Below are 27,511 nucleotides of genomic sequence, written 5' to 3'. Positions count from 1 at the left end.
TGAATCTAAGTGTAATGACAGATTTTTAAGTCTCGCAGTGGACTGATCGTTAAGACACGGTTCCCAGCAGATCACCGAAGTCAAGCATCACTGGCTACGGTCAGTGTGCGGGTGGGTGACCACTTGGATCAGTCTGCGTAGGGACCGAGGGTGTGCGGTATTGGTCCTCGTTAAACTGTGCTACCGTAAAGTGCTCGACTTCGCGCGCAGGTCGTCGGGCTACCGAAGCGGCGGTGCCATCTCCTCTGCAGAGGATCAAAATTGTGATGTCATGTCTTCGTATCATCCTCAGGGATGTTTCCCAGACCGTCGCCAATAGCCCAATGTGCAGCTCTAGTGCGACGTAAATGAACAACAACAACAGATTTTTAAAATTAGAGCTCCCGGAACCCTTTTAAATAATAAATTTAATAAAATAATTGTTCAAATAATAATTTAATAAATAATAATTACTTTTTAATAAAATGATATTTTTTTAAAGTTAAAATAACAGCTCTCGGAACCCTTTTAATTCTTCTCCGGACCCCTGAGATTTCGCGGAACACCATTTGGGAACTCTATGATCAACAACTCCTTATCATCATAAATAGAGAGACTGAATAAACATTACTGGGGGGGGGGGAGCCTATGAAATAAGCATGTATTGAATCTGAAAATAAGCACTTTTCCAAATGTAGTGACGTCACTTTCGCCCAACAAATGGAACATCGTGCTCTTGTAGATTGCGGGATAAAAATGAAGAAATAAAAATCCTAAATTTTTATTATATCATTCCAGATGTAGAGCAAGATCTGTCTTGTGAGAAATGTAGCAGATGCGACTTTATCTTCTTCTTTCTTTATTTATTTATTAAATATTTCGATTGCAGCTTATTAATTCAATTTGTTTTTAGCTTAAAGCAACCACCCTTTTCCCCCAAAAATTGTGTTTGTTTCTGTCTATTTTCAAAGCATACTCCTTCTTCAAAAATTTTTGACGCAACTTTTTTTTTCTGAGTTGCATAATCGATTTTTAATTTGTAAACATTCCCCGACCTTTCACACCAACTTGTCGAAGATTAAATGTAAACAAGGCCGAAAACCACGTGGTTAGCAAGCTCTGCGTTTATTTTTTTCTTTCTCCCAAATGGTCCACTTTCCTTCAGTGCTGTAAGTAGTCTTTAAAGATGGATACAAAAAGAGGAGAGATTCTTTAAAATTCATCTATAAAATGTCGAGCGTGGATCTGTCGGCAAATGTTTTGTGGCAAACATTGTCGAAAGATGTGTGTTCATTAAGTCGACAAGAAAAGAGCTCTTCGACGCGAGAGATAATTCAGGAAGAGAGCGCTGAGTCTCGACCGTTGGTGCCTAAAGAAGCAAAATGTATAAAAAAGCAAGGTAAATTCTACTTTAAAAAATTATTTTTAGTATTTTTTTTTCTCATTTGCTGTTTTAGCAGGTTAACATAGTCTTATTACTATTATTTTAATAAAATTGGATTATTTTTCATTAAAAAAGTTTTTTTGTTGCTGTAGTTCATTTACTATAGCTGCACAGTGGGCTATTGGCGACTGTCTGGTAAACATCCCTGTTTATGAGTGGAAAAAATAGCTTTTTCTATGAAATATTTGCCCAATTTTTTTTAATGAAATTGTACTATTTTGTTTGAAAAAGTTGGATATAATAACTGAAATATGAGAAAATTATTTTTTTCGAAAAAGTTAGATATATTTTTATGGGCTGTGAATGAGTTTGATACTCCCATGGGAGTGAACTAATTCTCAGTGGCATTCTCACAATACAACAGGGTGCGTAGCATTTTTAAAAACTTGTTAGAGGTGCTTTTTTCATTGGAAGTTTTTAAAAAGTGCTTTCATTTTTAATTTCCAAAATGAGATTTTTTTTTCTTTACCATCTTTAAAATTTTTTGCATAATGAAGCAAAGTAATTATTAATTTAAAAAGTAGAATGAGCCACTCAATAGTGTATGTATTTAAAATTGTGCATAAATTGTTTTTATGGTGGCTGATATAATCAAGAAAAAGAGTTAGAGTGTTTAAAAGGTGCTTATTTTTTGTTGAAAAATTTGGCTACGCACCCTGTACAACTATTCATTCCGGAGTTGTTTTTTTTTCAAAAACTAAATAGCTAATTAAATTAGCTGATTTAATTCATATAAAAGTACAAAAACAAAGGTGTTTTTTTCAACAAATCGAAATGCCTGTTTCAATCGTATGAGGAATTGCTTTCTATAAAGAGATTTGCTAAGAGAATATTGGTAAAAGCACTTTTATTCTAGTATGTGTTTCAACCGTTCAACATAAAAGTTTACTAAAACTCGATTTGTTCAAAACGGTGCTTTTTAGCAAATTAGTGAAAAACTGTATTGTCTTATTTAATGTGATAGCGAAGTTAATTTAAATCTAAAAAAAAATGCTTGATTTTACTTTAATTTTAAAACATGCAATATTAAAAAAAGAAAAAAAAATTTTTTTTTAAATCAATTCCTGCTTAGCTCAACAAAGAAACATTTTATTTTATTTACTTTTCATTAAATAATTAAAAAAATTTCTCCTATATAAAACTAAAATTAATGAATTACATTTAATGAATGAATTAATATTTGAAAAAACTGTATTAACATCAAGAATCATGAACTACAAATTTAAGAAAATGTATTTGAAGTTGAATGGATGTATAAAAAGTATTTTATTATCAATTGGAACTTCGAACATGACATAATGAGGGTGTAAACTAATAGTAGGATTTAAATAACTCCATTTACAGTTCAAGAACCAAATGAAATTGTTAACATCACGTGGTACAATTCGTTTCATCTAAAATCCCTCTCTGACGCTCTGATCTTACCTACTTAACAAGGTTAATTGTATTTAAATTATATATTTTCTAGTTGCACATTCGTCGTTGCTATTGAAAAAACGGTTGGGTTAGTTTAGTGTTGCTCTATGCACCCATGTCAAAAACAAGCTAAAAATACAAATATTTAAATTAAGATTTGAATGATGTTTTTGATAGCACTATAGCCGGGAAAACAACGCAAACGATAAAAGAGAATTTATTAGAAGAAAAAAAGTCTTGAAATATGAATATTTTTTGTTTTTTTCTGATGGAATCAAGTAAAAACTTCAACAACAAAAAATGGCATTTGAAAATCCGTTGCTCAATATTTTAAATTCGTTTATAATTCAAAAGTATATTAATGCTAATAAACATCGAAAATTCTGTTGTGTAAGTTTTTCTGGTAATGTGCATATTTTTCTTTTTTTAAATAAGAATCCTGGCTATAATATGAAAGACATTTCTCTCAAAATATCTCGTTTGTGAATGCATAATCAAAAGAAAATTTTCCGTTATTTTTATATGGGTGGAAACTTTGATAAAAATCTGACAGTAATATTTCATGTTCCTTCAAACATAAAAGAGTCCCATATGAAAGTTTGATAAAGTTGCGGCTCGCCATTTGACTGGGTGTTTTTAATTGCGGCCCCCGGCCCAAGTTGAAAACCCCTGGGCCTTCCAGTGAGGTAAACCGGATTCGAATCCCAGCGATGGCTGGTCGATACGAATTCCGCACCCGGCTCGCATCGACCACAGTGCTGATGTAAAATATCTTCCGTGGTAGACGGATCATAGGTTAGAGTTTCCTTGCCGTCAGGCTAACCGTGGGAGGTTTTGTGGTTTTCCTCCATGTGACGGAAATGCGTGTTAATTCCATCAAAAAGTCCTCCACAAAGGCAAATTTATCCCAATACTGTTCCCTTGTCTTCTGGATTGGGTTCAAAATTACAAGGCTACAGAGGTTAACGTCCCCAAAAAATTGGGTCGGTTGTTCAACGACGGTCATAAAATATTTATATATGGGGGTATTTTACAGGGTCGGTCGAAACGTTTCTGAAGAAGCATCTCAATAAGAAAGCACAATGAAACAATTTGATTGAAGTTGAAGGTGCAATTGAACAATAACATACCTATTTTTAGATCTTTAGAAATATAATTGCTGCTCATTTCATTAAAAGCTCAATAGTTTTCTCCTGAATTTTGGTAAAAGTGTTTTTATATTAGCTGTGCGTAATCTCTCTCTCTCTCTCTCTCTCTCTCTCTCTCTCTCTCTCTATTTTTTACTACTTTTGATCGCAAGCTTGTAAAGTAAATAAAGGTCATAAAAAAAATTTAAATTTCCAATAACTTTCGTGCAAATTGGAATTTTGAAGCTAAATGTGCGTTAAATTCAGAAATAAAAATGGCTCTTTCAGCACGTCAAATTTTAATCCCGTTGTTGTATTTCAGCGGGCTACAGACAAAACAAACGTGGCATTTTTTCCTGAAGTTTTACATTTAATAATTTTGGAACTCATTTTCTAATCTTAATTTATTATTCTGTCCTACTCTCTGTAATTTTTTCTGCACATCTTCGTAATTTCAAGCTTCTAAATCTTTTATATTTTGTGCACCAAAGCAAAATGTCAAAGATAAAAAGTGAGAAAAAATTAGCAATAAAAATTACAATAACTTTCGAACTAATTGAGGGAAAAAAATATGTTTACAAACATACGTGGTTCTATCAGCGTGGTAAATTTCAAGCCTATAATTGCCATTCTATATGGCATTTTTCCCCAACAAGGGTTAATAATTCTCGAAGTAAGTATCAAATGTTTATACACATCTTTGCAGTATTTGTGCAATAAATCAAAACGTAAACCTTAAGTTGAAACGATTATTTAATATTTTCCCTAAATCTAGGTAGTTGAGTTCCTCAGAAAACGACTTTGTTTCTGTAATACTAGTTTGGAAGGACGAAAATAACTGGTTTCGCCATATCCGTTACTTCTTAATAGTTATAAAACCAGTAGGGCGACTAAATATGGAGCTGTCACCTCGGAAATGCATTTGAATATATGGAATTAATTACTTTCTTCATTTTCTTCATTTTGGAAATGAAGCTTTAGAGAAAATGGTTTTGGAAAAACCTCTTTTCAAAGAAAATGGTTTTTGAAAAACATCTTTTCAAAGGAAATGGTTATTTTCTTTGAAAAGAGGCTTTTCACGCATTTGAAAAAAACTTATTACAGCAGAACCTCATTATTAAATTTTGTTGTCACTTGATGATTTAAAAGATAAATCACTTTTTGTATTAATTATTAAGGTCTGATTTGAATATTATTTGATTTAATAACGCCAATAACGAAGGTTTGATTTTTGAAAAAGAAAAAAAATGCGAATTTATCTCTAAAATTCATTTGTGTAAGTAATATCCTTGCATGCAACAGCTTGTGCAGTGCTCATAATAAAAAACGGACCACCCTGAATAACTTTTGATCTATTGATTAGATCTTCACGTTTTAGGACGCAATCCTAATGGTTTGTGGGGGTGATCTCAAATAGGCTCATTAATTAGTGCAGGCGATATTTTAAGTTACGAAATCAGAAACCAAAACGTATTTTCACTGAATAAACATACCATTTTTTTCGACCGACTCGAATTTCTGACCCCCAAAATATAGAGGGTAGCTGCAATATGGGAAATGCATCACCAATAGTTTTGCTCAGGAGAGCGGTTCAAAGCTTGGACCCCTTATTGTGAGTATTACTCTTTGCGTATTTCCCCATATATCATCGAGAACTACTTAAGCGAATTGTATATTTTTGCACACTTATAAAATTCGTTTATTCAAATTCCAGACATTAACAGTAAACATTTATCAATTTTTATAATTTTATTTCCTAATAATCAACAATAATTTTAATTGTAAGGTATGCAATTTTTTACATCATTTTAAAGAATGCAATTTTACACGGCAAAATAGAAAATGTGTGCGAAATGGGTCGAATAGTTCCTGAGAAAATCGTATTTTAAAAATTCGATTTCTTAGGAACTTTTCGACCTAATTCGCTCATATTTAGAATGTAAAATTACATTTTTAACAATGATATAAAAATTGTAAACCTTACAATTAAAATTTTTTTCAATTACTATTAAATAAAATTTATAAATTTTTAATAACAGTTGAAAAAGAATTTTTAGTGAATTTTTTTCTCGAATACATGAATTTTTTAATTATGGAATTTTTTTTTTTTTATTCGCTTTAAAAGTTTTCGACATACAGCGAAATACGCAAACAGTAAAATTATCATTAAGGGCCCCAAACTTTTGATTGTTCTCCTCCCTAAACTATTGGGAACATATTTTCCAGCCCCCCCCCCTAAATTTTGAATCCGAATACGCCGAAAAAATGGTATATTTATACAGAGAAGGTACGTTTTGGTTTCTGATTTCGTAGCTTAAAATATCGTCTGAACTAATTAATGGGCATATTTGAGGTCACCCCCATGAACTATTAAGTCCTAAAACGTGAAGATCCGATCATTGGTTCAAAAGTTGTTCAAGGTGCGCACTGTACATAGAATGGCAAAGAACTTCCTAGAAGTAACTGATTGGGATATTATAAAATTTAGATGATATTATTGTCAGTTAGTTTTGCAGATGTTATTTGGTTTCATTTATAAGTTGTCTTAAAAAAAAAAACTTGTAAAATGAATACCGTATCGCATTATAATTATTTTTGTCAAAACTAAAATTTTTAATTCAGGGTGCGTAGCATTTTTAAAAGGTGCTTATTTTTGATTTACGTTTTTATAAAGCTTTTAAAGGTGCTTTTTTGATTTTGGGTTTGTAAAAAGTGCTCACTTATGCTTTAAAAAGAATTTTTTTTTCTTCTTTGCAGTGTCGATTGTCGTTCTAAATTACAAAAAAAAAAAAAATGCATGATCTTCACAATTTTCTCTGCAATATTTATCAGAAACTAGTTATTTTATCATGATGTATGATCATGTAAAGTTTTTAAATTTTATTGATTTTATGTTTGTAAATACGATAACTTTAAACGATAGAAAAAAATAATTTTTATTCCTGCACAGATCCTAATTATGATTTTTTTTTTTTTGGAAAGTGATTAAAAATATTTTTGAGTGCTTAAAAAGTACTTAAAAGGTGCTTATTTTTTGTTGAAAAATCTGGCTACACACCCTGTAGATTTATTTCTGATTAAATTCTCTCTTTAATTATATCGATCTTTAAAACATCTCGTATGAAATTATTATATCTTACATTGTAATCTGGAATAAGAAAAGTAATGCAATCCCCAATACAATATTCACTTTTTCCCCGGTCTACTTAAAAACATTCTTACATAGCCATTGATTTAGTAACTATTCTCTTTTTAAAGAAAGAACATTATTTGTGCTGTAAAGAAGGAATGAAAGAGGGACAGAAAATTATCCTATATAAATTCTGGGATTTACCTATCAGTCGTCATTCTTTCTAGAAATGTAAGTAAAGAAAATAAAACCGTTGATAAAAGAAAGAATTATCTGAGTATGTCGATTCTTATCAGAGCTGACTTTAATTAATGTTCTGTTGACACACATATGTCAATCAAACAAGGGGTCAAACTTGGGTTATGCTAATAAAGTACCAACTATTTAAGTTGCTGAATGCCTTCAAAGGGATTCTCTTTTTTACAATAAATTTTATAAATGTTTACCAAGCAAAAAATATTTACAAGACAATATTTTTGTAATAATTACAAAAATATCAGATTACTATAATAAATATTGATCACACTAAAAAATATAAAAATGAGTAAAAAAAAGTTAGCAAACTAAAAAAATCTAAATGAATTCATATCGCAAATGTAAATTAGTAAAAGGCCTTTATTAATTTTTTTCAGTGTTTTTTTGATAGAATGATAAAAAAAAAAAACATTTTTCAATAATTTTTAGATGAAAATACAATGAGAATTAAAGCTAAATATTTTTGTTCGTGGTAAATTAATATAGGGTCCCTATTCAATAAATATAAGTGAATTTTTAATTTCAATAAATTTTTAAATTAAATGATAAAGAGATAAATAATATAATTTTGAAATGACAAATCTGAATCACATAAGATTTCTAACTGCATTTGCTTCCCTTGCATCCCTTCATACTTTTTTTTAAAAAATCTTGCCTCTAAAATACATTTTTTTTGATGACCCAAGACTACTGCAAATTTTAAGAACAAAACCAATAAAATAGAACTACAATAAAAATTCTAAAATACTTTTTGTAATTAATGAACGGTCCTTCAGACATAAACGCTCAAAATTAAAAACTCTCAATTCATATCTTTATTAAGTCAAATTATGAATTAACGAGAGATGAAATTTTTTAAGTGATTAAGTTTTGTAATTGCTCACTGCTCTGATCACCAAATCATCGTGAAACTGATCTATAAATGAAAGAACGTCGTAGGCTTGTCTGTGCCTGTAAAAAAAATGGCGCTTTACGAGCGCGAAGAACTTAACAAAAGGTATGATTGACAGGGTACTGGAACAGGAGTTCGAATCCAACCTGCCAAAGACTCCATGTGTAGTAAGTGGTGACTGGTGCACATTAAATCTGTCGGTTTACAAAGTCCTCCGCGTGGCTAGAGGGCTTCACTCTAAACTCAAGTCCTAGTTCGTCTTAAGCTAAGTAAACAGCACTTGGTGGGTCCGTAGTTTCGACCCATTTCTTGATTTATATATTTGAACCATATTTTCTATTGTACTTAAAGAGGATAAAAATTTTAATCCGCTGAAGAAAAGAAAAGAAGCAGGTTTATCTATAACGAAACTACGTTTTAATGTTTATCATTTTGCAACTTAAGATGAATGTCAGCCTATTTAAAATCTATCCCTCTCCCGTGTTTTTAGACTTAATAGTATTGTGAAATATATTAGTGCGGAAAAAAATGATTAGATCACAAGTTATTCATGCTTGGGGAGTTTTATTTATTTTGAAGTAAAGGGGTTTCTTTAGAAAGGTAGAGAGATACAAGGATCGTCCCCGCCTCGCATGAACCATAAAAATGATAAAAGTTAAAGAGCAAAATAAATATTATCACTTTTTCATAAACCTCTATGGGCACAAGTAAGATATGCTGCGTCCCTATGGTAGAATTTTTTCGGACTTTCAGCGACATACCTCTCTAATGCTCTTTTAAAAATAACAAATATGCATGTTACTAAATTAAAGTAACAGAAGCGTCAACTTCAAAAAAAAAATGATGATAATAATAAATAGATAATAAAAATAATAAAATAAAAAAAATAATTAATAAAATAATTTTTTATTAAATAATTAATATTTTTTTATTCTAATATCATGGGCGATATTCTCGCATTCTTTAGGGGGAAAACACACTAATAATTTTCTCTTTCGCCTTTTGTAGTCATCATCACATTAAAAAATAATAATTAAAAAAAATCGTGAAATCCATTGCAGATATTACCGCAAAAAGAAAAAGATCGATGAGGAAATCACGGAATCCGATGATAAAAAGCGTGTTTTCATTTCGAGATTCAGTTGTTGTACAATAGTATCGTATTAAAGACATCGGATTTTGAAAACAATAATAATGATTGCATAAAGAAATTAGAACTAAAATTTCTGCAGAAAAGAAATCCAAATTTTTTACTTCATTATTCTTTATTTTTTCATTATTATCAAATGAGAATAGAAAAATCACAAGTATTTTTTTCTCCACACCGATGCGCGAGAAAAACATCTTAATATGTATAATTTAGAAGAAAAGATCAAAGAATTCGAAAGTTTCTGCAGAAAAAAAACCCCAAATTATTTCTCAAAAGAAAAATCTTTCTGCTAGAATTCGATAACGTTCCGCTACAATGTCGCCACGATTCTGCCACGTGTAGTACAGCCTCTTTTTAAAACTTTCGCTGCGATTATGCTAAAAATATGCATAATTTTTGGTACTCTTAGACATTCATTTATTATAATTTTTATTTAATTAATGTAGGTTCCAATTGGTTGTCCACGTCTTTTCTAATTGTAAATACAGCCCTGGGTATCGGTATCCTCAATTTTCCTGCCGCTTACAATCAAGCGGGTGGTGTATTATATGCAACCTTCATACAAGTGGTAAGTCTGCTTATATAGTAATACTTATATACAGTCCCTAGTCAAATTATTGGACGCTCTATAATATTCTATGTAAAATATTAATTATCAGGAAATACTATACAGCTTAATTGTTTTTACTCGGATGATACACGAACATAAACAAGTGCAAACGGGTTTCAGTCTCTTAAAAACAATACAGCTGTATATAGTATCACTTGATAATTAAGATTTTACATAGAATCTCAGAGTGCGTCTAATAATTTGGCCAGGGACTGTATACCAACACAATTGAAGAGCTTAATGGAAGAACCAGGTAAGTGACATTTTTAGGGGTATTCATGAATCAGTGAAGATAACATAGAGCTGTTGCATCCATTTGCTTAATGCAACAGAATTGTTTTTGTTTACACTTTAGTCTTCATAAAGGTAATCCATATTTGTATTTAGTATGCTTGTGTGATTTTTATTATCAAAATAAGCAGTGGTAAATAAAATAAGGCCAAGAATTTTGAGGCCCAACTTCTAATAACAATTCTCACCCTGATTACAGCCTCTCTGAAAATGTCACTTACCTGTTTTTCCCCTGAGATCTTCATTTTCATTTTTTGAAATTATTTATTATTATTTGTTGCCCTTTCCTTTGCATTAATATATTAATCATATCCCGTTTTGAGTAGTTCGAGGTCAACTCAATTTACAGCAGTACTTTTCTCCTGTTCCTTTTCAAGAGATACTTATTTCCCCAGTATTAAAACTGCTTAGTATCGATGCAGTTTTAATAATCACCAAATATATCGATATAATACACCGATATTAGTATATTTGGTACTTATTGCATAACGCTTCAAGTTTGTGTGAAATACATCAATTATTAGTGGCAGCAAACTAAATACAGAATTTTAAAAACAAATAGAATTCATATATGCTAGTGAATCAATGTTTAATAATCGTAGTTTTAGTCATTCCACAAATACATGACTAATTTATTTTTTAATTTCAATTACCGTTTATTTTAATTTATTTCCTTTTATAGAACGCATTTTAAAAGAAATATTATAAGCAAAGTAAACACGTGGTTTCAGATAATTTTAGAAATATTAATTATGTAATGTAAGTCTCCGAATGCTACTAGGGCACTGAATGAATTTATCTGACATAGAAAATAAAACATAATTAAATATTAAAATACGAACAATAAACTTTTCTTTTGATCAAATAGCTATAAGCTAGTAAATATAACTGCACTGATGTTACTCTTTAAGATATTCGAAAAATTGAATCGTCTGTAGTTAAATTTATTGCAATGGCTAAGCTTAACCAATCAGAAAAGTCCAATTCTTTTTTCACTCATCCCGCTCGAACGGCACGTAGCAAAAAGTTCTTATGTTGACTGTGGCCTTTATCGTGCTTCGAACTATCTGTAGACCAAATTTCGTTGCTTTCGGTCCGATCGCGAAATGACCTATAATTGTTTGAAAATTACATCGCATTAAAAAAAAAAGGAATATTTTGATGCAGGCAAACTAAATAAGTCCTCCTTGAAACTTTTCATTCGTTTGTTTTAAATATTATTATTAATATATATATATTGTCTTCCTAATGTAGAAAAATCGGTTTAGTCAGAGTATCACGAATTTCAAGCTCAAACAAAGCTTTCATTCGCATTCCTTTAAGCAAATCGGTATAGAGTTTCAAATACATGAAGCGGCACCGGGGTAGCCTGGTTGGTAGGGCGCTAGACGTGCGTTTGTGAGAGCGGTAGTTCAAATCCAACCGGCCAAAGACCGGTGTAGTAAATGGTGACTGGTGCACGTTAAATCTGTCAGGTCAAAGATTCCTCCATGTTCCCATTGCAAATTATACCTATGGTGGTACTGGATTGGAGATCGTTCTCTGGTTCAGGTCAAATTACGACCTGTGGATAAATGACTGAATATATGAATGGGTCCATCCTACAGACGGGTGTGACGTACAAATGTGGCAGAAGTCGAATTCTTGGCCATAGCTGGCGCGACTGGAAAACAAGAACAATCACCCCCCCCCTACGCTTTAATGGCCTACGACAACAATACATGGAGCAGTAGTAGACTGAAAAAAAAGATATATGACTTTCTTACGGGAATGACATCTTAAAGGGCCTCTTTATCTAGCATGCTACAATAGTGACTTCCAATGTAACTGAACTCCTCAGGTTTATTTGATTTCCTTTCATATTTTTTAAAAGTCAGACTTAGTTTAAAGCACAGTTTGACTCTTGTTGCATTACATTAAATGTGTTTGCAGGTGATGGTCCTCATGATGCTGTCGACCATGTTGATCCTGGCTTACTGCAGTGACTTCAATGGGGATAACACTTACCATAATGTCCTACTGTCCATGTGCGGACGAAGGGGACAACAGTTGGCCGCCCTGACCATCACACTCACTCTCTACTGTGTTTGCGTCGCTTTCCTCATCATCATCGGTGACCAGATGGACAGTCGTGAGTGCCCCTCCCCAAAGTTTTCACTCTTTAATGTCCCGTAGATATTCGTCAACAGGAAGAAATCGGGATACCCTGGTTGGTAGGGCACTGGGCCCATGTCCAAGAGGTCGTGGGTTCGATATATTTGTATGATTAAAATTGAAAATTAAGAGATTAAATTAGTAATGATCCAGCATGTTACCTTGCGCAAATGCAAGGCAACAAGCCAATTAGACCAGTTCTTGACTTTAATATGAACACATCTTTAAAAATGTTTTCCTGGCACTCTCTATTACTCTTGACATTCGTATTTTGATAACTATCGAACTATCGCCGACCGAAGACTCCCCGTGTAGTAAATGGTGACTAATGCACGTTAAATCTGAAACGAAGCGGAATTTAAAATCTGAGAAATACCAAAAATACATAACTTATTGAAAATAAAAGGTGTGTGCTTTCACTTAAACACAGTCAATTTTCATTTGAACAAGTAAGGAAAATCTTGTTGGTCCCATCAAAACATTTTGATAGTTTAAGTTGCTTTCAGCACGCTTCATCCTGTTTAATGGTCACCATTAAACAGGATGAAACCAGCACGGTCCTGTTTAATGGTCACCATCATCGAAACATTTTTCTATTATGCGTTCATGGTTTTTGATAGGCCCACAAACTTCCATCATTCCATGATGGAAAATACTACCTTAATACTATGATGGTTAACCATCAGAAGAAGTTTGTTTCTCATGGGCCAACAATCCATGATGGTTCAAACTGAAAATTCGTGATGATCCATTAATGGTACTACAATGCATTTCCATGATTATTGTTGGTTCAGCAGAAATATAACATTAAAATTTTTCTTTTTTATATTGGTTCATCCTAAATCAGTCCGAATTCCTATATTGAGACGATGGTTGTTCACGATCGTTTTAAAATTTGATTCCTAATAGACTATGACGGAAATTTCTGATGGTTCAACTTGCACAAACCATCAAAAAAAGTTGCTATTCTTATGTTGGACCATCCTAAATCAGTCCAAATTTCTACTTTGTTGGCTACATATGTTGCTTACCATCAATAAATATAATGCTTCATGATGGAATTATTGATAGTTACCAACAAGATTATGTTGGTCCATCAATGGAAAACAATAAAAAATGTTGATTTGGGTAGGACCATGGAATATTTTATTTGGAAACAACACATCAAGACAAACAATTTTTAAAAAAAGTTGAGAGTTTAGTTTTAAATTTTGTTTAAAACTTAGAATCACATTGTTCATTTTAATATGGTCTAATGACTAACGAGGATGATGTATCCCCCTAGTGCTGCACTCATTGTATGGTCCAGGCTTCTGTGAGCGGTGGTTCCTGAATCGACATTTCACCATCTCTGCCATTTCCATAGTCCTCATCCTTCCCACCTGTTTCTGTAAGAGAGTTGACTTCCTGGCATTCATTGGGTGAGATCTTTATTGCTTAACACTCAATACACACATATATATAATTTGTCTACCGTAAGAACTCCCCTATCCATTCGTCTGAACATGTGGCGGCGACTATGGTAGTGAGCTATAACTATTTCAAGTAGGGGTGTGGGATAATTATTTAGGGCAGGTTTTGATTCGGGTCGGTGAGAGAATCTTTGTGGAGAAAAGAGTTTAACACCGTGTCTGCTCTCAAGAGGAACCCCATGATAGAATCAAATTAACATGTCTTTTATATTAGTGAACTTTAATTGTATTTTTGTAGTGGAAGATATAATACAGTACTTCCTCGGCAGAATTTTATCTGTGATAGAATTCGATGAATGGGATACCACTAGTTGATTCATTGCTGTTTTGTGAACAGCCGGGAGAGCTGTATTAACATCACCGTACTTCTGGAAGCTGATCGGGAGAACTGTATTAAGTTCACGTTTGCGATTGCTCTTGTGTTGCTTTTTAGCTGTCGAGTGTATACGTTGTATGTTGTGCGTGATTGAGACAGAAGTAGCAACAGCGCGAGGAGGTGGACAATCTCGCAGTCACAAATAGCAAGTCAACTGTTCAATGTGGCCCATTCATTGAAGTAGGCGTGTTCAAATTGAAATGGGAGGTTCTGTCAAGATAGGCATCTTCTCATCACGTCCGGATCACCAATGTGGAGAAAGGAGTTTGAGACCATGCCAACCTTCATCTATCAAGAGGTATCTCAAAATAGAAAGAATCGTGTTAACATGTCTCATATACTAATAAATTGGAATTGTATTTTTGTAGTGGTAGCTACACTACAATCTTTTTCTTCTGTCTACTGTGTTAGCCCTAGAGTGAAGAGAAGCTACCCTCCCTCAAATGCGCTATTCTTGTTTCTATAGCAGCAGACGGCCTTAGAATTTGTGTGTGTGTATGAAGGGGGGGGGGGTTATTACCATGAACAAATTATATTCTGTTCCTATTCAATAGTTGGTCTCTGAGTTATGAGCCCTTGATAAAATGAAATGTCCTCATTTTTTTTAAAATGTTAATAAAGCGTTCATAATTTTTCCTGGTAACTTGATTTGCAAAATTTCAAACATTCTTTATTGAGCTTAATATATTATATATAACTTAGAAGTTCTTACTTTTTAGTCGACGTAGTTTATGCAAATTTAGAACATTGGTTCTAATGGTATTGATGTTGGATGAAATAGTTTCTATTTTATTTTTAAATAAAGAAGGCAGTTTCTCAAAATTGACATTTCAAGTTTGAAAAAGAAAAGTTGCAGCACAGAAATCGCTCTTTGTTTAAAATAGCAAGCATAGCAGAATCAAATAGCCTTACGTCACAGAAGGCGTTGCCGAGAAATCCAATCAGCGCGCTCAAAATCTCTCTCTAGAAACTGTAGATGTAAAGGTAGTTATAATGCATTCAACATCATCTGCAGTAAATTCTACCTAACCCACCTCTGAAAGAATTTGAATATTCCAGTCTCATTCAAATTTACTGTGGGATTCATGGGCTAGTCTGATTTACATAGGTGTCTAAAGCCTACAGGGGAAGATTTTATCAAATACAGCACTACAAAATAATTAAAAACCTATAGTTGACTAAAATTCAACCATTTTTTCTCTCACTTCCCTAAACTTATAAAAGGCTGACACTTTCCAGACAAAATTTTACTTAATATATATAAACACTCTAAGAATAAGCGAAAGAACATATTTCTACAGAGAATAGAGAAAAAAAAAAACTTTAAATTTTGAAATTTTTTAGCCATGTAGAGATGAGTTTTGTGTCATGAGCCTTAGTTACAATATTTTTTCTAATGTACTCCTTAAAAATGTTTTAAGAAAATTTATTATCTTAGTCAGTTTTGTGTTAAACTAAATCTAAAAAGACCTTAAATGTTAAAAAAAAAATTTACAAATTTAAATCGAATGCAAATAAGGGTTAAAAAAAATCATCATTAATTAAGTACAGTTCGTTCTAACGACATTTCACTATACCAAATGACATGGGTCGTTATAAATTTATTGTTCTCAAAGTTGATTTTATTCGTAGATTGGCAAGCGGTAAATAGGCCATCGAATTTTCAAAAACTTTCTGCTTAGCTAGAGAGCTCAAATCACAATTAGAACTATGAGCCTTTAAAAGTTGCAATCATTTCCAAAATGGTGTAGCTGAAATTTATTGCTAATCAATATATGGTCCATTTCTTAACATAAACAAATTAACGGAAGCAATTTAAAAAGAAGAAAATAAAGTTGAAAAGCTCTTTCTTAATAATAAACTTTAAGAGGAGAAAAATAAATATACTTTTGTTGAGTCTAAGAACAAAAAATGCAGAGCTCACCCCGTTCTACTGTGATGCGACCTGATCTGAAAAAAATTATTTTTACCTTTTTAAACATGGAAAAAAATAAACATTATTTTTTAATTTTTATTTTATGTAACCAGCCAAGACCGTTTTTTTTCCAGGTCAGTTGGAATCTTTGCAATGTTGTATCCAGTTTTCTTAACTGTGTACGGATACTTTAAACTGAATGTGAAACATGTGGAAATAAAGACGAAGTAAGTAGACTATCTTTGTAATGATTTGGAATGGATGATTACTTTAAAGACAGGGAGGGCGAAACCGGGGAAGGATAGAGGGAACTTTAGACCACTCACATTTTATACATGAAAGGACCCTTCTAACATTGCCATTTTTCACGCGATATTTGTGTAATTAAATTTACAGTTATTCGAATTCTTGATTGCCATTCTGTGAAGTAGTTCAGATAATTACACTCACACATGTATGTAATAAGCACAAAGAAATATAAAATAAAATAAAATAGAAAAAATTTCAATGGGAAAACGTTAAGGTCTTCATCAGGACACATTCTTTACAATAAATGCGATATATATGCATTATAATACATCTATTTTTAAAATATTTTTTTCTTTTGATGCACGTCGGTAAGTTTGTTTTCTGCTTTCTTTTATTTCATACTCATTTTCAACTGTATTTTTATTTTTTAGCGATAAAGACACATTATGAAGAGTAATTTTTAAGTTAGGATAATTATTCTTCATTCAGAAATATCAAATTTATTGTAAAGGACGTGTCCTGATGAAGACTTTTACTCTTTTTCCATTAAAAGTTTTTCTATTTTGTTTTATTCTTCTTATTTGCGCTTATTATATACATATATATATAGACGATCTTGAGATATAGTCTGATAGTGTAAAATCTTTCTTTTTTTTAAAAATCTGTTGTCAGTTATAATAACTACTCTAGATTGTTAGTATTAGATTTAATTTTGATGATCTTGTGATAAGTTCTTGCCTACGATATATTTCAATTTTATCTGAATTTATGAAAAGGAATCTTTACCATAATATTTGTAATTTTAAATCTCATTTTTACTGTCGTGAAATAATTAATCTGGTGTTATAGCAGCTTTATCTGACAAATAATTTAAATCTTTCGCGAGATATTGAATTTTCTATGGTTACTGTGGCGTGGAATCTATTTTAATTTATAGTGATGATTTAAAACTTAAATATACAAAGGTCATTTTAGAATAATGATTCTACTCGTAAAATAAAAGTTTCAATAATGAGTTCATAATGGGTGATCTAACATTTCTACTCGTTACTCATTTGTAAATATTCAGAAAATTCTTATCACTCATAAAACTAAACAGAACGTATCTTTTCAAAAAATATGACATCCAGCTGCTTACGAAGCTGACATTACTGATCACTTTTCTGCTATTTGTAAATCATTCTAAGTAATTTGTGAATCAATTAATTGTATTTATTCTAAAATTGAATTGGATACAATTTCTCTCTACTTTATTCATTTGAAATTGATTTTGTAAACTTTGATATTGTGTGAAATTTTTTAAAATTTATTTTCATGTCAAAAAATTGTGTCCGCATTTTCTTTACAGAAGGATAGGATACAAGGAAGGATATTATCATTTTCCTTTTTTACTTAGTTCTGCTTATTCTAACGCGTTCATCAAAGGTAAAGGGATTTTAAATTATTGATAATCGTAAGAAGCTATTTTGGTATTTTTGTTCTATGTATTAACATGTAGGTGCCGTTAAAAGCAGCTGTTGAAGAAAGCAGGTAAAATCCCAGATGGCAAAATAACGTTTATTTTCATTCACCAAAATCTTTTAATGTAAACATAAAAAGGTTTGTTATGCGGTTTACGTGTAAACCTTCTAACCTTAAAACGAGACTTGTGACAATCTGCTCTATTTTATGCACATTACCCTAATCTATAAACTTGGAAAACAACCTTCTATATAAAAACCTTACATCGAAGATAGGGTTTCAAAGCATGAAAAAATCCTTCAATAAAGCCATTCTCAAGGAGATAATAACCTTAAATCTAAGTAATTATAAGGTTTCTTTTCGCAAACGTCTTGTATGCTCAGCTGAAATCCGCGTTGTCACGGAATTTTGATGGACAATGCGGTTTGATTCGATCGCTTGTGTGACGACAGCTAAAACGTCATGATGGACACAAGTGGCCATCTTACGAAAGTGACAATACTTTTTAAAAAAGCTTTAAAAAATAAATTTTAATCGTTTTAGGATGAAAGGTTTCAAACTGCAATATTTTTGCTTTATTGAAAAAAGGTTTTTAGTACCAACATTTTTGTGACAATAAGAAGAAAATTCCGACACTTGCTTTCTGGGATCTTATTCCGCATGCACAAAGTGAGATGAAATCTTTTCCAGCATTCTGGGAATGAAAAGTAAAAAATATTTTTCGATTTTTTTTTTTTTTTTTTTGATACTGGAAAACGTGTTGCATTTAAGCCGATACTTAAAGTGTATGAGTTTATTTATTCGCAATAGCAAATATCAGCTTTTTAGGGAGGTTAACTGAACTTATGGATAATGTTTTTTTTTTTTGCTTTGAAGATAAATTCTATGTTTCTCTTTTAGGCCGGATGATTTGTCAGGGATGTTTGCAATGTTTCCAGTACTTGGGTTAGGCTATCAGGTAAGTGAATCTTTTATTATTCATGTAGCAGCCTCCTACTCAACCAGACGCATCTTTTAACTATGTATTATAAAGGAATGACTTTCTGCAGTTATTTTTAGTCCTGGAAAATAGGAAAAAAATGTGTGGAAAAACTGGGTTTGCACAACGTTTTCTAGAAAAGGCCTCTGCGTGGATCAATTTAGTAGTCCGACGTAACGAACATAAATGCACAGTGGAGTGATTTACGAAATAAACCACTACGTTCGGGCTACTAAACTGCGCAATGAAGGATAAATACGAAAGATGTCACTAGGTTCGGACTACTAAAGGATCGGGTTTCGCGTTTATTCTTAACCCGGTGCAGAGGCCTTCTCCTAGGAGGTGTTGGTTTGCATCCAAGAGAAGTCGGATCTCAAAATAGATCTATAGTTCATCGTAATAGCAAAAATCTATCGGATATCATACAAGCTATGGAGGATAATGGGACAGGAACATCGCGATGTCTAGCAGGTTAGTCAGGATGAAGAACGAGACTTATCATCAGAAACTTATCTAAATCGCATGATTTGCGCAGGTTGCAGCATCTTGTACTCCCAGAAACATGCGTGCCTCCAATTTCATAAAAATTAAAGTGGTCGGAGCTGATGGTAAGTCACCAACAATCATGACGAAACACCCCAGACTGGGGCGGGAGGAGGAGAGAAAAAAAAAACTTGAATTATTCATTGTAACATTTTTGTATGCTGATTACGCGCGAATGTGCTCGTCACGAGGAAGTCTCCGTATTTATATTTGAGCCTGTTTTTTTCGTAAAGTGAACGTTCTTATAAAACCTATTTATTTCCTTGTAGTTTTTATCAGCAGATATTTATTTTTAAAATGGTCTAAGAAGTAGCGATAAACAACTAAACCGAACTCAATGACCCGAAGCAAATGACAATCACGAATGTGCTGTGCAAAAAAGCCTATAAAGTGTAAAAAAAAAGAGGATAAGAATTGCAGAAGTAATCTAGGAAGGTATTATTTATCTGAACTTCATGTTTTCCGAAAATTATCCAAGTCAAAATTCTTGATGGTCACATCAAAACATTTTAATGGTTTATGTTAGTTACAGTGCTGTTCATGATGGTTCAACATCAATTGATGGTCACCATCATCCAACATTTTCCATTATGCGTTTATGGTCTTTGATATGCTACTTTAAGACTATGATGGGTAACCATCAAGGGAAGTTTGATTTTCATGGACCAACAATCCATGATGGTTCCAACAATATATTTCCATGATAGTTTAATGGGATTTATTGTTGGTTCAGCAGGAATAAATCATCAAAACAATCTATTTTTTATGTTGGTCCATCGAAAATTAGTCCGAATTCCTATATTGGAGTGATGGTGGTTTATGATCGTTCCAACATTTGATTTCTACGAAACTATGATTCAAATTTATGAACAAACCATCAAAACAAGTTTTGCTATTCTTAGGTTGGACCATCATAAATCAATCCGAATTCCTACATTGGGAATATGGTTGCTTATGCTGATTACCATAAAAAAATATAATGGTTCATGATGGCATTATTGATGGTTATCATCAAGATTATGTTGGTCCATTCATGGAAAACCATCAATAATTTTGACTTGGGTGTTGAAAAAATCCAAATAGGCTCAGAAATAGCCTGATTAGTCAAGTTGAATGGCTAAAACACGATATTGAGGTAAATGACTCTCTCTTTCATGTTCTTAAGTGCCAAGAGGTGGTCGTTCCTGTCTACTCGTGCATGAGAGAGCGTCGTTTGGGTAATTTTGTGAAGTCATCGATTGTAGCCATGATATTCCTCTTCATCGTCTACTCCATCATCGGATGCTTCGGATACCTGACATTCGGAGCCAATGTGACACACAATGTCATGAAGATGTACAACGCAGACGATCCTTTCGTGATGGTGGGCGTCTTTGCACTCATCATCAAAATGGTTGCCACCTATCCCATACTCGCCACTTGCGGAAGGTAATCTTCTTCTTACATCTAAGTTCCACATAACAGGATAGCCTGGCTGATAGGGCACTGGACCCATGCCCAAGAGGTCGTGGGTTCGATCCCTGCCGGTCAAAGACTCCCTGTGTAGTAAATGGTGACTGATGCACGTTAAATCTGCCGAGTCCCCATAACAAATCATACCTCTGGGGGTACTGATCTAGGAGTTTCCTTGTCTTCTGGATTGGTTCAAAAAGACAAGGCTACGGAGTTGAACATAAGTAGTCGTGAATCCAAAATTGGGTCGGCTGCTCAACGACGGATTAAAATACAACGATAAGGGAGCCGCCATGGCTCATGGGAAAGAGCGTCCGCCTTCCAATGAGGTAAACCGGATTCGAATCTCAGAAATGGTTGGTTGATGCGATTGCGCCGACCACGCTGTTGACGTGAAATATCCTCAGTGGTAGACGGATCATGGGTTAGAGTCCCTTTGACGTCAGCAGTTAGGCGTTCCGTAGTTTTCCTCTTCATGTCATGCAAATGCGGGTTAGTTCCATTAAAAAGTCCTCCACGAAGGCAAATTTCCCCCAATATCTGATCCAGGAGTTAACCTTGTCTTCTGTATTGGGTTCAAAATTACAAGGCTGCGGAGTTGAATATAAGTAGTCGTGAACCCAAAAAACTGGGTCAAATGTTCCACGACGGTTATATATAAAAAAATAAAATAAAATAGTAAAACAAACAAATCCACACACAATTTAGAATAGAGAAATGTATATGTGTGAGTGGGTGTGCAAAATCGAACATTCGATTTTTTAGAAACTACTTGTCACATCTTGTAATTTGCCATGTAAAATTATATTTTTTAAAATGCTGTAAAAACTTGTCTGCCTTAGAATTCTAAACTATTTAGATTATTATAGAATAAAAAATAATTAATATTTACTGTACTATAAGTCATTTGTATGCGTGGAATCTTCATTGGATTAATAAATTTTAAATTGTATTCAAAATTTTTTAAATTCGTTCAAATAGTTCTTGAAATTATGTGAAATACGCAAAATGTAAAATGAACATTACTCCCTCAATATTTAGGAGAGCAGAATAAATAAATAAAAAAAAAGGTATGTTTATTCAGAGAAAGTATTGTTTTCGAGCTGTCCCTATTTCCCATCAGGATTTTTCAGATACTTTAGCTAAAGATAAATAAAAGTAGGGAGAATTGCATCTCAAAGAATAAGATTAACATCAGAGTGTCTTTACGAACACACAAAACAACAAGAGGAAATAGGTAAACAAATTAACGAATTATTAAAGCCCAGCATAATAAAAAAAAAGCCCTTTAGACTTAAAATTTTCAAGAAGATAAAATTAGTAGATTATGTTGTCCCTAAGAAAATGAAATGGAATGAGGAGCCCCGAATAGAAACTCTCATAGCTAAATTAAGCAATCGGGTTTATTTGAGTCGCTTGGATATGGTTTTTGGAATATTCCTGATGACACCGAAAAACTAGTCACTGGTTAAAGGGATGGTTAAGCATTCGGGTTTATTTTAGTCGCTTGGATATGGTTTTTGGAATATTCCTAATGACACCGAAAAACTAGTCACAGGTTAAAGGGANAATGAAATGGAATGAGGAGCCCCGAATAGAAACTCTCATAACTAAATTAAGCAATCGGGTTTATTTTAGTCGCTTGGATATGGTTTTTGGAATATTTCTGATGACACCGAAAAACTAGTCACTGGTTAAAGGGATGGCTATGGATGAAAAGAGTATCTTTTAAAAAACGATCTTTCACATTCTCACTAAATATAAGGTGTCATTTGTAATTTATTTGCGTCGCACTAGAGCTGCTCAATGGCCTATTTTATTTCCTTATTTTATATCCGTTGTTAAATGGCCGACCCAGTTTTTACCATGTAATTTTGAACCAATCTAGAAGACAAGGAAAGTCTCGGATCAGTACCCTTTGTGACTCGACAGATTTAACATGCATGTCACCATTTACTGCACAGGGAATCTTCGGCCTGCGGGATCGAACCCACGACCTCTAGGACATGGGCCCAGTGCCCTACCAACCAGGCTATCCCGGCACTCAATGGGCTATTGGCAACGGTCTGGAAAGCATCCTTGAGGATGATCCGCAGACATGCCATCACTATTTTGGAGGGGAAGGCACACCCGCTTCGGTAGCCCGAGGATCTCGAAGTCGGTAGAACAGTTTAACGAGGACCCATACCGCATACCTGATCAAAATGGACAACCACCCGCACACTACTGACCTCAGCCGGTGATGCTTTCTGTTGGGAACCGAGTTTTAACGATCAGTCCACTGCGGAACAATATCATTTATTATGAAATTTTGTTTTGTGAGACAAAATAAATTTGTTGAAAACCCCTATTATTTAGAGCTTTCAATGAAAAAGTAGAAAAATAGAAATTTGCTCTTTTTAAGTTTTCAAGATATTCAAAACGGATTTTCTTCATAAGTTACCAAATACGATTTTAAACTAAATTATGAAGGAAAAAATACTTTTTTTCCGCGCATGCGCAGTATGAAAGGACTACTTTAAATCTAGGATAAGATATCTAGCGCAATTTTTAATGAAATTTTTTTTCTCATTTTAAAATATTTTTATGCCGACCGGCTTGTCTAGGGGGCAGGGAACTGTCCTTGCAACAGAAAGGTTCTGAGTTCGAATCCCGGGCAAGGCATGGATGTTTCTTTCTTTCTATCTGTGTTCTATGTCCTTTCTCCTTTGTGTGTGAATGGGTTGTTCTTCGGGTTAAAACGGGTTGTGGTAACGTGACGTGTCTTCGTCACAGGTGCCCACTGGGTAACGAAAAGAGAGTTAGCAGTTCTGGCTCGTTCTGTGGCCAATAGACAATAGTTCCAAGTGCCCGCCATTAAAAAAAAATTATATTTTTATTCATTTAAAATTACTCTAAAAATTTTGTTAAATTTATTGAATATTTATGCAAATATAGTATAATTTTTATTTTATTTTATAAAATTGACCAAATCTTAACGAATATTTAAGCTAGGCTTACGAAATTCTGTGTCGTTATTTCATCATCAACGTAACTGACGTGATTTTAAAGCTTATCGTTGTATCCTTTGGCATAGTTCAAATCGTCCGTCATTTTTTTCCGGTCCCTCAAACTGTATGTATATAGTATACATACTGTATGTATACAAACTGTATGTATGTATATCTTATTATTTTTAGAGATGCAGCAGCAGGTCTGTATGCAGAGTTGAGGAACCTCAAACCATCAGAATTTGTTTCAGCAGAAAAACAAAGACGCTATGTAGCCGGTGCGATCTGGTTCTCAACCTCACTCATTTTAGCTACCACCACCGATGGTATCGGAATAGTTCTTAAGTACCTGGGTTCCGTGGCATCAGCCAATATATTCATTTATCCGGGTAAGTTTATTCCTTCTCTACCTTCTTTCAGGATCACAAAATCCAGCTAGGATTAAGCACACAGGGTTGCCACAGAAAAAAAAGAACAAAATAGTTGCTTTTAGTAGCTTAAAGCATGAAAATAGTTGCTGAAAACTATGAAAATAGTTGATAAATAAGAACAAAAATTTTATTAAATGACTTAACCATCATATACCATGCTCCATTTAGTCAAGTTGGTGGCAAATATCATAATTTTTATATAAACGTTAGTGTTCTTGCACTAAATTTTTACATCAAAAAAATTTGTATAATTGCAGAAAATTAACTACTTTAAATTACTAGAATTCGTTCAAAAATTTTTTTATTATTAATTTCATTAAAAGCATACTTTGTCTAAAAAAATTTCCCTTTTTATCAATAATTGATTTAGCATGCATATATATATATATATATATATATAGGGAAAAGTGATTACTCTTATCCAAACTTCTCGTATTGTAATATCGTATTAAACATTGGGTTTTTAAAAATCATACGGAATTTTGTAGCAATAACAGTTGAAAAGGTGATCGAGAAGCGAAATAGACTTACAATAAAATCTGTGCAAATTGAACGAATTAAAAAGAGATGACTCAAATTTGCAACTCAAAATTTTTTAATAAAATTCAGCGTGTTCAGAAGCTCTCGGGGTTTTTTAAGTCAATTTATGCTAAAAAACATCGCTAAAAGTACTGAAAAGTTTTCCAATAGTCTTCTTTTCCTGAAAATTGTTGCTTTTTTTTTAGCCTTTTCGGGCAAAAAAAAAAATAAAAAAAATGGCCATAGCCGCATCATGCCAAAAATAGTTGCATTTTAGTCGACTGTGGCAACCCTGAAAACGCGATTTATATCACTTAATATTCTTTTTTTTTTCTTTTTTTTTTTTCTTTTTNTTTTTTGAGAAAAAAAAAATCGTTGATTTAAACCAATTAATTTCTTTTTAAATAAATCAACAAGTTGAAAATAATTTTATAAGTTTCAAAATAGACTAATAAATAAATAAAATTAGAGACTAGAAGTCGATAAGCTGTATGCAAAATAATCTGCCGGTAATAAATACCCATATAGCTTCATGTTAATTTGAATACTTCGAGAATTTTTAAAATATGTTAGATACGTAGTTAGTGCTTACTAAGGCTCCTATACTATCCTATATATTCAGGGGCTCTAGTGCTTACCAATATGGAAGAAACACTTGTTCTGACCAGATAACCTTACACTAAGATCTTTCTTTAGACTAAGATCACTTACACTAAGATCTTTCTTTCCTTTTGTCTTTACTCTTTGTTATATCTCCCGTTATTGGAACTGATTACGCTGGACCTTTCCGAGAGAAGTTTATAAAAGGAAGAGGTGTGAAGACTATGTTTGTTTATTTGTGCATCTGTCCATAAAAGCTGTTTATTTAGATGTAGGTTGGTACGTTATTTAAGTCGCACTAGATGTGTACAATGGGCTATATGCGGCGGTCTGTGAAATAACCCTGAGTATATCCCCCCCCCATGCCATCACAATTTTGATCCTCAGCAGAGGGGATCGTTCCCCTGATTTATTAGCCCGACGATCTGCGCACGAAATCAACCACTTTTCGGCAGAACAGTCAAACGAGGACTGATATCGCGCACCCACGGTCCATAAGCAGGCTGATCAAAGTGATCATCCACCAGTGATGCTGGACTTCGGTGATCTGCTGGGAACCCTGTCATTATGATAAAACTTCTAATCCATAAGCATTTCACAGTGATTTTCAATATAAATATGTAAGGTAATTTAGTTTTACTGTAATAATGGAAACATCTTAATTAGGATAACTNTTTAAACCATGGTTTAAACTGTCAAAAACTGTCACATGTCAAAAACCTGCCAACCCTGATCTTAATTAAAATAACTAAAAAAAGGGCATTTTTTTCAAACTGAATTTTTTATTTCTGCTTTAGTTGTTCTTAAGTAGTTTAGCCGTATAATTACAAAAAATTACTGCATGATTTTAAAACAAAATTTATAGAGCCTTAATAATAATGGATTTCTATAAAATTATTTTCCTTGCCTTTTATTTCCATGCAGGGTTCACGTGATTTCTACCACTTCATTTTTAAAAAAAATATCATTTAAATAATTTCATTTTTTAAAATTCTTAATTCAAAATTAGTTTTACATAATATTTTAAAAAATTTTTTTGAATTAGTTTTGCATAAAATTATATGGTTCTTAACTAGCAATTATTAAGTTATTCAATAATGCCTATTTCTAAATACATTCGCTTTTAAAACATTGTTAATGTATTTAAATTATAAAAAAAAAACTTGCTGAACAGTTTTTTTTAAACGTTTTCTGATCTAAGTTAATTTAATCTTCATTTGATATCTAATTGACAAATTGGCTTCCTTACAGTTTACAGGGATGATTAGCTTGAAAAATAACTAAAGTCTGATAACGTTTATTTAGTGATAATTTTTAAAAAATTAACATCAAACATTTTAGTTAGAGATATTTAGCATTTTACCCTTCATATTGTGAAACAATACTAAGTATTATTCATACATTTAATCATAGCTTTGATTAGTAAATGTAAAAAAAAGAACGAATGTTTTCTAAAATTTTTTTTGCCTTTTTACCAATTCTTTTTCCAGGTATCTGCCTGATGCAGGTGGTTCTTATGAAAGATCCAGATCTGAAAAAAATAAAAAACAGACTGCTTGTCGCATACGGGATTGCTGTTGCAGCAGTGGGTGCCTTCTGCTTGGGCGTCGTACTCTTCGAAGCAATCCTCAATCCCAGTGATGACGATGCCACAGTCGACTTGTGCCACACGTTGCCTTCCACGGGCAATGTGACGCTAACTCCTCTCACGTGATAAAACAGACTCTCTTCATTTTTAGAGAGAATTCTCTTCATTTTTAGAGAGAAAGTACTGACTTTACATATCATTAAGACTGTGAATGCAATAATTTGTCATGTATTTTTCATATTTATGCCATAAATTATAAATGCTTGCTTATCTAGATAGACATCATTGCTATTTTTATTTGTTTTTCTAAACTCAATAATAATTTTATAATAAGATATTTTTCTCCTTTTTTGATGCAGATTTTTATTCAATTAAATTCAAGGGTTTTCTGGGAAGAAAACAATCTTTTAAAATGCTTACAATTTGCACTTCATAAAAACGCTAATGAACCATGTCATCGTTACACTAATTGTTTCAGTTATTTTAAG

General features: G+C 32.8%; 1 protein-coding gene across 1 annotated transcript; it reads left to right on the top strand.

The window, feature by feature from the left end:
• The first annotated feature begins 780 nt into the window (after nt 1–780).
• Nucleotides 781–27,358, top strand: LOC107445071 (sodium-coupled neutral amino acid transporter 7). Its single transcript, XM_043050655.2, has 9 exons — nt 781–1,378; nt 9,840–9,961; nt 12,227–12,425; nt 13,734–13,869; nt 16,346–16,438; nt 18,822–18,879; nt 20,609–20,871; nt 24,075–24,274; nt 26,926–27,358. Exons 1-9 carry the CDS (start codon nt 1,210–1,212, stop codon nt 27,147–27,149), a joined length of 1,464 nt encoding a protein of 487 aa, XP_042906589.1. The 5' UTR covers nt 781–1,209; the 3' UTR covers nt 27,150–27,358.
• Nucleotides 27,359–27,511: the final 153 nt, after the last annotated feature.

The sequence above is a fragment of the Parasteatoda tepidariorum genome, chromosome 9 (genome assembly GCF_043381705.1).
Source record: "Parasteatoda tepidariorum isolate YZ-2023 chromosome 9, CAS_Ptep_4.0, whole genome shotgun sequence".
NCBI classification, from domain to species: domain Eukaryota; kingdom Metazoa; phylum Arthropoda; class Arachnida; order Araneae; family Theridiidae; genus Parasteatoda; species Parasteatoda tepidariorum.
This window is presented reverse-complemented; position numbering and strand designations above follow the sequence as displayed.

Coding starts and splice junctions, on each gene's coding strand:
- LOC107445071 (XM_043050655.2), top strand. CDS start 1,210: ATGTCGAGCGTGGATCTGTCGGCAAATGTTTTGTGGCAAACATTGTCG. Junction 9,962..12,226: donor ATGCAACCTTCATACAAGTG/GTAAGTCTGCTT, acceptor ATGTGTTTGCAG/GTGATGGTCCTCATGATGCT. Junction 18,880..20,608: donor TACTTGGGTTAGGCTATCAG/GTAAGTGAATCT, acceptor CATGTTCTTAAG/TGCCAAGAGGTGGTCGTTCC.